The sequence below is a fragment of the Polyodon spathula genome, chromosome 8, assembly GCF_017654505.1.
Source record: "Polyodon spathula isolate WHYD16114869_AA chromosome 8, ASM1765450v1, whole genome shotgun sequence".
In the NCBI taxonomy this organism is placed as follows: domain Eukaryota; kingdom Metazoa; phylum Chordata; class Actinopteri; order Acipenseriformes; family Polyodontidae; genus Polyodon; species Polyodon spathula.
Window position 1 is genome coordinate 6,898,159 of NC_054541.1, and position 14,283 is coordinate 6,912,441.

The window sequence follows — 14,283 nt, forward strand, 5'->3', positions numbered from 1 at the left end:
AGAGGTTTCTGAGTCAGTGGTGTTTTTAATGATGTGATGTTTGCATGCATACAGTCAGTTAATATCAATAGTGGAATACACTTTGACAGACAAAACAAATTCAAGCAGAAAGGCAATTCTGTTGAAGTACATTACAGTATGTGTTTAATATGCTTTTATCAGTAAACTTTTAGAAGGGAACCCACACACACACAAATATAATTTGATTCCAGTAATTCCTGTCTTGTTTTTACAGTCTGCAATATCGCAATTGTCAATCACTGACAACACTGGAAGTGTCTGTCAGGAAAAAAAATATATATATATATATATATATATATATATATATATATATATATATATATATATATATATATATATATATATAATATAATATATATATATTATAGGGGTCTAGTCCAAGAATTGAAGTCAGCCATGCCCTCTCCCTCTCTCTCTCTCTCTCTCTCTCTCTCTCTCTCTCTCTCTCTCTCTCTCTCTCTCTCTCTCTCTCTCTCTCTCTCTCTCTCTCTCTCCCCTCTCTCCTCTCACAAAATGTTCTCTCCTCCTGTACCTCTCTCCAATGGGTTCACCCTGACTCTTTTTAAAGTGCTCACAATGACCCCCATTGTAGACACCTGTCAAAACAATTAGGCCATCTAAGCTGGACGCGAAACCCATGGCCTCCTGAGCAGTGGAGTTCTCTTTCTGACTCCCCTGTAGTCAGACTGACCCCTCTAGAGGAAGGAAGGTGACGTACAGAACATAAGGCTCTCATATAATAAGAAATAAGAGAAAAGGTCAAAGGAAGACTTTGAAAGTGTACAAATGAGTTAATTTTTGTCACCTACTGAGAGTAATAAAGACCTTTATTGTTTAAGAATAACATTCCCTGCTGACAGATGTGTTTGTTCATGTCATTATAGACAAGTCTTAGATCATATCTGCTGTAAAATCCTATGCAGTATATGGTGTAGCACTTTAAAGAAGGAAATCAGTGACAATAACATTAATGAGAAACACAGGGATGCAGATATGAGTCTTGAAATATGAAAATCAAAATGCCACCTTGATTTAAAATTGTTTGCCTGCTAGGGGGCATATCAACTGTCTCGCTGTCCTGCCTGTCAATGAAAGCACACACCCACATGGCAGGTGGCTATCCTGTCTCAAGCATTAATACCCTGTATCTTTCTAAACAAGGGATTTAGAGGAGCTCCCTAATAAAAGCTGAATCTTAAACAATAATTGTGTGAATATAGTAATTGTTACAGCTGTGTAGAATGATATTTAAAACAGGATTCATTAATCTAACTTATTATATATCCACCCTTACTCTGGTCCCACCACACCTGCATACTGTACTTGTCAGTATAATGAAATATTACCTCACAAAGAAGTATTTACTAGAACAGAATAATCTTAATGTCAAAAACAAGCTGCCAAATCCATCTTCTGTTGCCTTAAGCACTGCTAGATTTTAATTGCGCACCTGCCCTTGAACAAAATAGGCATTAAAGAAAAGTGTACTGGTTCCATATAAACCAGAAGTATGGTATAGGTAAAATGTTATTTTTTAAATTGGATTTTTGATCTAACAGGGATAAACTATATGCTTGGCAATGGCATTTTCAGCTTCGGAGAATAATGGGACACCTTTTTTATTGCAAATGAACAATGGGACATATTTTCCCATTTTACAAAGACGAAAAGCATCTTGCTTTATTTTTGTGAAGGTTAATAGTTTAGTATAAATAGAAGGCAGCGAAGTGGAATATTTAAGGAATGAACATTAAAAACAAATCAGTATTCATTACTTTTAATGAATATTCATGACGTGCTCATTTAAATTACCTTTGGCAACTGTTGTTAAGACTAATGAATAATTTGAAACAGCATGGCCGAAGAGATTTGAACACTGTATTTGCTGGTTGCCAGGAATTAGAAGCAGAGGATAAACAATTAAATCTGGATAACTGGTTATTAATTTAATGGAAAAGAATGAGGCTCCCACTTAAGTGAAGAACCTGGTATGCGATTCTTAATGGTGAATAATAAAAAAAAAATGGTAAAACTGAAGCTGATCCATGCTAATTAATACAAAGCAGGGTCTATAATATTTAGTACATGAGTGTACATATTTCACATTCCCCTGGATTATTCCCCTGGCTGTCTACACACAGCTTCCTCACAATAATGTTTACAACACAAAAGGGATAGGCCTGGTTGCCGTGGCAATCCTTTGTAACCAGTTAGGATTTACCTACTGTATGGCTTGTGTAGCTGTTGAGGGATTTGCCTTTAGTCTCACACTTGCAGGTTATAACAATATTTAGATTGCTATATTGAAATTAAAGCAGTTATATTTACTCACTATGTGTGACAGGGTGAGGAGTCCCCAGTCATTGGTGTATATGGTGTGTGTTTTGGTGGCGGTTTGGCAGAGATAGGGTTAAACCCCTATCCTTGCAGGGAAATGATCTCTCTGTTTATCTCCATTACGGACATGTAAGGATGTGGTGTAAACTGGGAAATGATTGATTTGCCAATCAAATATTCGATCAATTATGAAATTAATTATTGGTTATAAAAGATGGCAGTCAGCCAAGTACTGTACAGGAGGGGAAGTGTGGGTATGATGAGTGAGGTTGGGTCCTGTTTAATGCCCCATTAGGACAAAGCTAAAACTATGTTTTACAGTACAATGCAATACAATACAATTTGCTTTTATATAGCGTTCTTCATGCAGAGCATCCGAGAACGCTTTACAGTATAAACAAAAGGCCATTGGCCATTGTTTGTTGGATTTAATAGATTCCACTGTGCCAGCATTCAGGACATGACTTGGGATGGATTTCCAAAGGCAAGGAGCATAAGAACTAAAGGCCCTTGGCCTTGCATTTTAAAATGTAAACAAACTGAACTGTCAGTTGAACAAGGGTTCTGATAGCTCAACGCAGGACAATTGTACTAAGCAGACACAGTGAAATTCAATTCCAGTTCACACTGAAATTGAACTTGTGAGAAACTGCAGCTTTAAGTTAGTGAGCGTATGGTAATGAATGACCCACTCTGAACTTAACTGACTGCTACATAACGGGAAGCGGTACGACAATAAAGTGCTGTGGAAAAAAACAAGTTGTCCAGGAAGTAAAGCATCCTACTGTGTTGTATGTACAGGTTCTGTTCTCAGTCAAAGGAACTGTTTGTAGGTCAAAATCTCATTCAACAAATCCTGTGTAATTACAATCATAAATAGATACCAATAATCATACCAAGATCTGACAATCTCAACACACACTGACACATAAAATCATCAACATACCAGTTTACACAACCATTGTGTGTGAGGTACAGCCTCACTTGACCATTCAAGGGCCCTCAAATTAGGTGATGCTGCTTGGTGGCAGCGTATTGTATCAGCGTTTTAATAGGAAAAATGCAATACTATTCACGTTCCTGTGCTCCTGGTCTCCTTAAGCTGCTGGGGGAATTATTGCAAATTACATTGGTGGATTTTATGATGTTTTCACCTTGCTGTTAAAATACGACAGTAACATAACATTGGAATTCATAGAGCGTGTCAGTACTTATAGGCCTGAAATTCTCACCTATATTTCACTTGTATAAGAGCAATTGTATGTACAATATCACAAGCCATGTTAATGTACAACATATTTTCAATATAAATGTCTTAAAGTACTATTAATCAACATACACGTTCCAAATGAGTCTTTACACTTGGGGCATAAGATGATGTAATATTCAAATGTAGTAATTTGAAATATGTCTCAAATCTCAGTTTTACGCGCAGTTCATGTGAATAGACTGTTGCATATTTAATCACAGACTATTTTGGAATAGCAACATATTCTCCTATCAGTAGAAGGTTTTCGTTATCAGTTACAAGGGCTGAAGAAGCTGAATTTCCCGCTTAAACAAAGTTCAGGGCTCAGGATTTTTCTCTGGAGGAGGCACTGTATGTCTACCTAAAACATGTTTGCTGTTCCTTTGAGGGATCAACGTTCTGAGTCCTCAACACAGCAATAATTAAAGCTGTCATGACTGGGAGCCTGCAGGGATAATGTTCTATTATTATAGTCATTTGTTTCAATTAAACGCTCTGTGATTTTACAATAGCAACTGTGAACCTGTGTGAGTAAGCTGTTACTCTCAATAACATGTCTACAATTCGAAAAGTAAATACCTCTGTTTTATTGGGCTTCTGTGGACTGTGGAAACTGGTTCAGACAAAAAAGGAGTTATGGATGCATTTAGTGAAGGTACTGGTGTGCAACTGGATCAGGCTGGCATGTGGCAAATCTGCATGTTTTACTTGAAAGGTTCTAGCTCATTTGAATTGCAAATGTGGTAACAGGTGTATGGGAGAGCAGACTTATCAATAGCGGCGATCATTTTTTGCATGTGCATTGTGTAAATACTGGTGAGAAAAGCTGTGATTGGTGCAATTTTTGTTTTTTCAATCTGGCTGTACAGTAGTGCTATTAAATATCAATGGAATAGTTCAGAGTGGTGTGACCATTATTTTAATGTTAGTAACTGTAAAATAATGTATCTATCTTACAGCATTACTGATCTTACTGCTTCAAAAAGCTGTCAGTTGCAAAGTGTCAAGCGCTCCAGGCTATTTATTGTAACTGAGGCAAAAAACTGTTTCCGTGCTAAGGTCAATAGAACCCTAGAAATGGAAGTCAGATGGTACAAGCCCTAGAACAGCCGATTCCCTATGAATTGAGCACAAAAATGTTAAGGCCTTAGTTATTTGTGTAGAAAAGAGATTAATAATATGTTGTATCTGTTTTGTTTTATTGAAAAGAAAGATTAAAATCACAAACCAGGGATAGTAATGTTAATGTTTTGGCTAGTTCCACTGTTTCTACAGTTTTATTGGACCTTGTTAAGAAAGACTGATCGATGACGTGTATGAACTGAATGAAGGGGGGTGCACAGATTACTTAGGCTACAGATGACAATACTGCTTCACAGCTACTGCAATCTTCATACCATGCTTATTGTGTGGCCAAACCATACAGCTTTAAAATATAGTAGAGAATACAGAACTGCTATAAAATACATCATTACACATCATCACACACGGAGTGATAGACAGCTCTATAAACCACTCCTATTGACACATTTTTTCAAACGTTTGTATTTTGTAATATATTGTGGGAATTCAAGTAACAAAAAAGCCTTTTGTATAAGCATTACTGTAGCTATAAAATGAATTAGGAAACGATTGAGTGCGAACAACCAATCAGTTTTCAGATCTAGCAGGCTTCTATTTTGTATAGATGCCCACTGGAACGCTGAAGTGTTTAACTGTGAATTCAATTTTAAATCAGTCCGTGCATAAAGACATTCTAATTTACAACTAATCTAATAACATAAAAGCTACTTAAACTGATTTTCTCACGCTGGTCTTGAGACAAGCAAAATCATATGTCTGTGACAGGACACCATAATGAAGGCTCAATTTGCAGCTACTGGAGAGCAAATCAACAGGAAAGACACGATTGGTCCACAATTCTGTCATCAGCTGGATCCAAACAACACCCTCTCTCGAAACCAGCCAGTCAAACTGCCAACCCTGTTTCAGTTCTTTCCGCACCAGCCAATCCACTCCCTGCAAGCTTGAATGATGTCCCGCCTCCGACAACAAGTTGCAAGTCCAACTCAATACTACTCACACCATTCAGCAATTGTACATGTCCAGATAAATTACAATAAGAAAGAGTAAGACCCCAGTAAATAAATGTTACCCAAATAATAATTCTACATGTGTTTTTTTTTTTCTATTATAATTATGCTAGGGACTATTTTCCTCAGTGGAAGGTTACCGGGCGAAATATCAGAAGTTCAAGGTTTTAGTTTTGTTTTGGTTTTTTTAAGAGAAAATAAAGAAATAAATCGTTTTCTAAAAGCGATAGAGCCCTCTCAATGCGGGCTCTACTGTGTGGTAGATGACCTTGACTTTCGTTAGCACCCTCGCCTTCAGCTCGGGACGCATAACTCCAGTCGTGGTTATCTACCCCAGGTTAGAGCCCGCATCTGAGTAACAGATGTTGGCAGTGCAGGAGGCTGAAAATAAGCTTTCTTCAACATACACCTTTGTGACATCATTGTGCGTGAAAGTACAGCTTTAGCAGCACAACTAAACCAAGTTGCCCAGACAAGAGCTTCCAGTCCCATGATGACAACACTAAACAATTAGCATACAGTACCTATGGCAACCTTTGTGATACATTTTCTGAATGTTTAGGCAGCAGGCACATCGTACACTTTATCTTAAACCAAATGTTAAAGTAATGGTTTTGTTTTTTTTTTCCAGACACGAGTATGTAAATGTATGCATCCCATCTAAGGAAAACCTGATAGCTTTTGTGAGTTTATGTCATATATTTTAGTTGACAACATTAAAACAACTAAATAGAGGAAAATAGCTTACACTTTTATAAAAGTAATGCCTCTGAATAAAAATATGATGCTGAATACAAAATAACTAGGCTAATTGAAAACAATTTCAAAGAATGTGTGACATGCATATATTATAAAAAGTGGTAAGGAATGCAAGGCACTGCTTAACATCAGAAGAAAGGAAACAGTCTTCGTGGACAATGACCTCACAAGAAGGACAATAAGTTATTCATCCATTCTCGATTTCTTTCAGTCAAAAAGACCAGCTACAATCCCTGAAAACAGCTCATTATTTGAAAATGTCCCTTTTCAGTTCTACCTGGTCTCCTATTTTCAAAGCAGTTTCTTTCTTCTCTATTTGTGTTGTTTGTGAAAAACATAGTGAGCTGAGATTAAAGGGGCGAATGTTCCACCCTGAGGCTGTTGCTATGGAAATAGCCTAGCTCTTGCAATGATAGCCCATTCATGTTTGATTAATTGGTTTTTCAATGCTTCTTGGGTTGTGGAGTCTTTGAAAGGGCAAATTCCACACAAAATGGAAGATTTATGGGAAATGTTCTTCAGCCACTTCAAAATGGTTTGAGCAGTGTTATTTTTTAATTAATATGTAAATGGTGTTGTCATTTCATTTTGTTTTATTTTATTTTATTGGTTCTTTGTTTCTTTTTGTATTTCCATGGCTGGTGATTTGAAATGCAAAAGGAACACCTTTGTGAAAAAAACTTTTGTACTCTCTAATCTAACTCTAATCTGCTGTAAATGTACTAGGAATAAAAACAGCATTCAGATTATATATGATATACTATATTTTACTCAGGCAACACATTGGGGCCAATTAAAATGGTTTTACTGGCAGGGCTGCATTACAGATGCTTTACCACTGTTTATTAAGATCTGATCTTCTGGGACCTTTTGACTTGATCTTGTTAGCACAATGTTAATCTAATTAGAGTTTTTACTTATTAATGTTTCACTAGAGTAATGAGTCTGGAAGAGACAAACTTTGTGATTTGTGCTAAAGAGGCAGGTAAGACTTGCTTCTGTGGACGTGACTATTGTAAGTAGGCTTTTGTAATTTAGAACCTCATATTAGAACCTCACCTTATTCACAAACGTAACCAGGTTGTTCGTCCACAAGTACAGCCAGCAGTTCCACCAAAAATTCCACGACTGAGCATATAACCTACCAATTTGAGTGGGATTGTGATATGCAGCTGTACACAAGCCAAGAATCAATTGATATGCTTATCAAATATGTACAGTACAGTTATCTCTTCAGGTATAAAACTCTTGTGAGTGAGCCAGACTAGATATCTGTCGCCCTTGGTGTAAAATACATCTTAAATTGAGAAGAAAACATTCAAGTGTTTGTTAACAATATACATTTTGTTTCATCCCCAGTCCCCTTTCCCTGGTGTCAGAAAAAGACTGTTTTGCTGATTTACAATTAACATAATGAGGAGATATTTTTGCATGGTGGTGCTTGAAGGTCCCCTGTTGTCCTCTAGCTCTGTGTCACACATTCTGTGATGACTCCCTTGTGTGGTGTGGAGGTCATTGTGGCCAGTTATGAGATGGGATATTAATTAGCTGAACTTGGTAAGAGGTGGGAAAACTGGGCCAAATTCTAAGGGACTGGATCTGTAGGGGAGTCTTCAACTCTGTCTGCCCACCCTCCTGGCGACAGGGTGAGGAAAGGAGATTTAAAAAAAAAAAAAAAAAAAAAAAAAAACATAATTTGGGAATAAAAAATGTAAAAAGTGCATCTTCTTTTCTCACCCAGATCCAGGAGATGGCTCACCATGACGGCTCTCATTATGACTCCAGTCACCACATCCCTCTGATAAACAGATCACCTAGGACACTGTCACATCACATGACCGCTCTGTGCCAATCCCAGCTGAACTCTCAGGTTGGCCTGCGAAATTCTGTTGGCCACGGTTCCCCCTCACCTCCAGGAAGTAAATCAGCCACACCCTCCCCTTCCAGCTCCGCCCAGGAAGAGGAAGCAGATTCCCATTCTAAGGTACTGGTGGAACCTTCACTTATATTTGACGATGGGGAAATGCTGTAGCAAGACAATTAGACACGGCCAGAGCAGAACTAGGTAATTCTACCTGCAGCAGTAGGATAGTTCAGCGACCAGAGGCAATAGCAACACTGCATAACAAAAAGTCTGTTGTCTTGAATGCCCACTGAGGAGAGTATTATTGCTGCCATAAACTGTAAGGTGTACCATATTTTAAAGAACACAGTCTGCATTGATTCTGTAATGCACATATCCACTTTATATATATGAGCCAGTAAAAATAAATCAAATCTGTTGATCAGAGGCTATGCATTCAGATTCTCTCAAGGTTTTTGCTTTTTAGTATTCATGTGTGATTGCGAATATTAAAAAGTGCAAATCCATCTGCTCTCTGCAAAATATCAAAAACAGATCTAAAAATGTATTCTCTTTTGCGATAGGGACATTTTGAAAAATGCGTTCACCTGATCCAAACACAATGGGCTTGATTGTGTGCATCGTTTTGAAATCAAGCTGTTTGTTTTAACCACCTTAGGTTTTTTTTGTTTACTTGAAAAAGGCAAGTTTTTGCTTGTTTTATAGTTATAACTGTTACCATTCAAATAATATCCACTCATTGACAATATAGAAGCCAGTTAATATTTATTTTGCAAAACTATTTTATTACACAGCGAGGTGAGGAAGGATTGTATGGCATAACTGGGGATAGAAGCTACGGGTTACTGTCTGATTGCTTTGTCAGTTCAGCTATCAGATCATGTTTTTCTAAGTTACCATAAGTATATTTTATTTCTCTGTAACTGCTGTGAACACAGTGATTTTAAATGGCAAAATATTAATAATAATTTAGCAAATAAAGATGCTGATATCATGGGCTTTAAATAACAGCAAACCAATTCAAGCTATTTTACACAGGATTTTAAATATGTAGACCCTTTTAAACTTGATATAAGCACCATCCTTTTTTAAACAGAATAAAATTGCCCGATCCTGGTTTGTATTATAATTAGGCTGTCGACTAGTGAAGACTTTTCTCGGTAGTCTTCAGCAACCAAGGGAGTCTTCAAAATAATAAGACCACCTTAAGAAATAATGAATACATAATTATGAAGTCAGCACCGTCTTAAAATCATTCACCACCGTTGTAAATGTCTCCATGAGTTATATAAACGACAGCCTTTGTATGAGAGAAATAAATAAGCTTTGCCATCGCATGTAAATAACAACCTAATTGCACATTTAGCTACATTATTACCTTCTGTTTGCATGCTGTGACTGCTTGTCAACTAATTAAAGTCCCTACCATCAGTCAGGCCTGCGTTTTATGAAGGCAATCTGTTTCTAAGCATTGCCCAAAATAAGAAATGAACTTCTGTGCACAAAACAGTGAGTTTCTTTTGTTTATGTCCTGTATTTGTAAAAATCCTTGCCAAAGCATTACATAATAATCACCTGTTTGCAAAATAGTCCACCTCCACATCTGGCCCTAGTTGATTGTAAAGGATCCTTATTTAAGTACCTGCAATGCGGTGAGCTAAAGCCTCTATTCCTACCTTTAAACACTGGATAGAGCTATGTGTACACTGACACCTAGTGTTCAGTCTGTGTCAGAGCTGTTATTTTGAAACAATTGTTTTTCATGTTGTTCAGTCCTATAAAATGAAAGGTTGTACGAAAACATTGCCTTACCTCTCATTAGCCACTTACTGTTTTACTGTGAATTAAACTGTTTTCCAGGCTTTGTTATTTTCAGTTTGACCTGAAGCAATGTAGTGGGTTTTTTGTTATTGTTTTTTATATATTTTGATTTACTGATAATCCATTGCAGGAACTCTGTAGAAGTAATATTTTAAACATGAACTTATATTATGTAAAATAATAATCATCAGAATGAAGGATGCATTCGCATTGACCATTAATTTAAATACATTTTTTATGTTAATTAATACAATTAGGCTCGATAACTCAATCCAGTATGCTAGAAAAAAACCACCCTGTCTTCTAAATATTTTATATTGAGAATATATGTTTATACAACTTAGGTTTTCCTGGTATAAATTCACTCACAAAAGAGCAATGAAGATTGGCGTCAACAAGCTTGGATAAACACTCAATTACTCAAAAACGCACATGTTGTAAGCGCAGTCAGACAGTGAATAGGAAAATGTGGGGCCAGGAGGGGTTCCACAGGCAGGAACCCCAGTGAAAGCATCACCGTGTTGAGACAGGATAAACGGTCCTCACCTGCTTGCAAAGACTGGAGCACAACAAGACTGACAACCAAACAGTGTTTGTCAGAATGTCGTTATGCTGCAAGGTGAAAAATCATTTTAAAGCCTAAGGTATTATTCTGTTCTCAGCCACTCTTAAAGACATAATCGCAAGTCGCTTTCAGTTTATAGTGTAGGTCGATTGTATTATCAAAATCCTTTTTTGTGGTAAAATCTGCTGCATTGTGCACAGTGTGACGTTTTCTATCAATAATGTTATTTTCCCCTATAAAGAGGAGTTTGCCTTCTGCTTAATGATATTGTGGTGCATGGCTGTCAGAGTGAATCCCGCTGGCTTCAGAACTTTGCATGAGTTGGCGTGGCATTGTAAACTGCAAATTGGTGTCTTGGTGGAAAGAGAATGCATTGTAAGGACGAGGGCAAAACAATATCTATTTTTGATGAGTGACACTGCGAAGGAGATGCCAGCTGTATGCCCCATTAAAACACGCTACAGATGAGGTGTTCTTTGGAGAGAGACATGGGGAATCACAATTAAGCACACAAACTGGAAAGGCTGTCAGTCCCAATAGTGATGCACAGCCTTAAAATTTAAGATACTTTGTAACTTTCGTACTGGGTTGTCACTATGCGTAGAAGAAGCAATGCTGTCTGTCTCAACACTGTTTGTGTTACAGGATTTATATAATTCTTTTTCCAAAATTTTCATGGCATGCTGTCAGCCATTAGTTCTGTTGTACAGCTAATAGATGTGAATGTGCATTAAAAATCTGGGACACTAGGTTTTTTTTTAGCACCTCTGTAAAATGGAGCTACTTTGGCTCACATTTAAATCTGTGGGATGTACCTCAACTGCAGGTAAATTGCCACGCATGCCACTATATCTTATCAAGTATTTTCTTTTACCCTCTTAAATAATGGAATGTTTTTTTTTTCTTTCTATAATCTAGCGACACTTGAGAATTGAAACACGTTTAAAAGCACACAGCAACTCATGTAGCACTGATTTTAATGGAAAGTAAAAGTGAGCAAAATCCGAATTGCATTAAGCAGTTGATTTTACCCTAAATATTTGATTTTATTTTTCCAGGAATGGATTGCGTGCCAGTTTAGATTGGCATCGCACCATAAGAAATAACAAAACTCACCCCTGCATACAATTCACTAAAAAAATATGCACTGCACCGCATAGTCTACAATATTACATTTGTACAGGACAGCACCGTGCAATCTTATTATCCTGACTGAAAGAACAACCGCATTCAAAATAATGTCTGCCAAGCAAAACATGTCATACAAAATCTATATTGAATCCTGTTTTAAATATGCTTGTAGTGAGGAATTAATGTTGATCAAGTCCATACCTAATTGTATTTAAACTACTGATACAATTTCCATACAAAGACAAAATGCAATTAAAAAGTAAATGTATGCATTTTTTAATTCTGTAAGCATTATAAAGACCATATATGAGCATGGTAAATATGTTCTGTTGTAGCTTTAAGAGATGTATTGTTGAAATCCCACTTCACGGCACAAGCCCACTGAGATACAGTATCCTGTTCACATTGGGGTCCCAGGGGAGGAGTGGCGGGGCAGACAAAAGGCATTAGATTACATTAAATTGCTGTCATCCTCATTTGATTTCCATCCATCTAATCAAGTCCAAGAAAAAAAGGGTCTTGTTCTTAACGGTATATTGTGTTTAAGATTTCAAATAACTTCACATGGAAAGCACTGTGTGCTAGCTCCTTGAGTGCAAACACTGCAGCGTCAGAGTCTTAAGTTCCCTCTGTGCTTTGTTGTTCAGAACACAAAATGAATGTTTATTAAGCTGAAGGAAGCCCCTGTCTACCCGTCGATGGCAGCCAGGCAAGGGGCTGTCTAAGATAGAAAATTGATCCTGTGCGACCTCCAGTGCAATTGGGGTTTAATTGTCATTATCTTGATTACAGTGCTCCTGTTTTAGTTCAGTTTTCTCCATGGAGAAGACATGACAAGACCACACATAATCAGAAAAACATAGTATCAACGGGACATTACCATCAGTGACTGTCATCAGCAAGCAGGGATTATAACAGTGGACAATCCATGATGAGCAACCATGTGTTGTGTATTGTCTTGCCAGCCATCGACACCTTCAATAAGCAGGTGCCTGTCTTAAGCAGACACAAATGTTTGGCTCCTTTGAGTTCATTCAGGGTTTACCGTATCTGATTTACTTGTTTATTTGATGTAAACAAATGAAATGTGGTTTCTATCAGCGTTGCAATGAGGCCTCCATTGAGTCCCATTGTGTTGCCACGGTTCCCGAGGGAGATAGGGTTAAGCTCTTATGAAAGTGGCACTGCCTGTGTATAGTTGAACCCTGCAGTGGATTGAGTCCATCAAGGATCACAGCCCCAGAAGTGTTAAATGGAGCGAATATAAACCGCTGGTCCGTGAGAGGAAGTGTTCAAATCTCCATCAGACTTCTCAAACCCATCGTTCTCACTGCTCAACAGTCAATTATCTCCCCACATCCTGAATCCACCGTCAGAGGAACTAATAGTTGAGCATTAGCACAGCCTCACTGTTGTTTCAGTGCCTTCCTGGCTTCCTTGTGGAATAATCTCCCTGAGGCAGCTGTCAGCTACAAATCATTCGCATTTATACAGATCAAACTGTTTTCTTTCCAGATAACAATTTTAGATGTAATTTTCTGTTTTATATTTATCCAATTTTTTGATTTAATATTAATTGTTTATTGATATAAAATGAATAAACTTGGCAAATAATAAAATGTTATAATAGTAATGATAGGATTGATTAATATTGTGATAAATAAATCATGAAATATGTGCATTTCTTCTGATTGTGTATCTGTGCATAAGAATAAAACATTGCAATGATACGAATTGCAGCTGTGGCCTACACTAAACAGTTGTACAATATTTTATGTTTATATTTAGAAACATGTTTATATTTTGTCACACTTTAATATGAGCAGAAACATAACGTAAAACATTCATCTAATCAGACCAGCCTGCTGCTTTATGTTCTTTATACATTTACCAGTAACTTTATGAATCACCTAGCTGTTCAATAAATGAATAAACATTTCCTGTTTTTATAACGAATATAATCATGAAGTACACAATTATACAAAAACAAAACATCATTATGATGATCTGTCTATTTATTTACTTTTAAACAGACCCTCAAAACATTCAATAAAAAATATATATATATTAGATAAACTAGTGAATTATCCAAAATGTTTATCTTCTTGATTTAGGATCTATAGTTTCTTTCTGATAAAAACACTATTTCCTTTTTTGTAGGTGACTGGCGAGAAGAGACCCTCCTCAGACATGGCGAAGAAACCAAAGCCCCAGAAAAAGAAGAAGAAGAAGGACCCCAACGAGCCGCAGAAGCCGGTCTCGGCCTATGCTCTCTTCTTCAGGGACACCCAGGCAGCCATTAAGGGCCAGAACCCCAATGCAACCTTCGGGGACGTCTCCAAAATAGTGGCCTCCATGTGGGACACCCTGGGGGAGGAACAAAAGCAGGTAAGAAACTATTTTTGTTGTCTGGGAAAGATAAATGGGATACAACTCCCTAGTT

General features: G+C 37.2%; 1 protein-coding gene across 5 annotated transcripts in view; it reads left to right on the forward strand.

Annotated features, from left to right (window-relative positions):
* LOC121319258 (TOX high mobility group box family member 2-like) overlaps positions 1-14,283 on the forward strand; it is a 100,714-nt gene that overhangs the window by 73,044 nt on the left and 13,387 nt on the right. For 3 of the 5 annotated variants that reach the window (XM_041256499.1, XM_041256500.1, XM_041256501.1), the window contains 2 exons: positions 8,201-8,443; positions 14,001-14,228. In XM_041256499.1, coding sequence (XP_041112433.1) covers positions 8,201-8,443; positions 14,001-14,228 — 471 coding nt within the window. The remainder of the gene's footprint in view (positions 1-8,200; positions 8,444-14,000; positions 14,229-14,283) is intronic. The other 2 variants (XM_041256502.1, XM_041256503.1) reach the window with 1 other exon arrangement.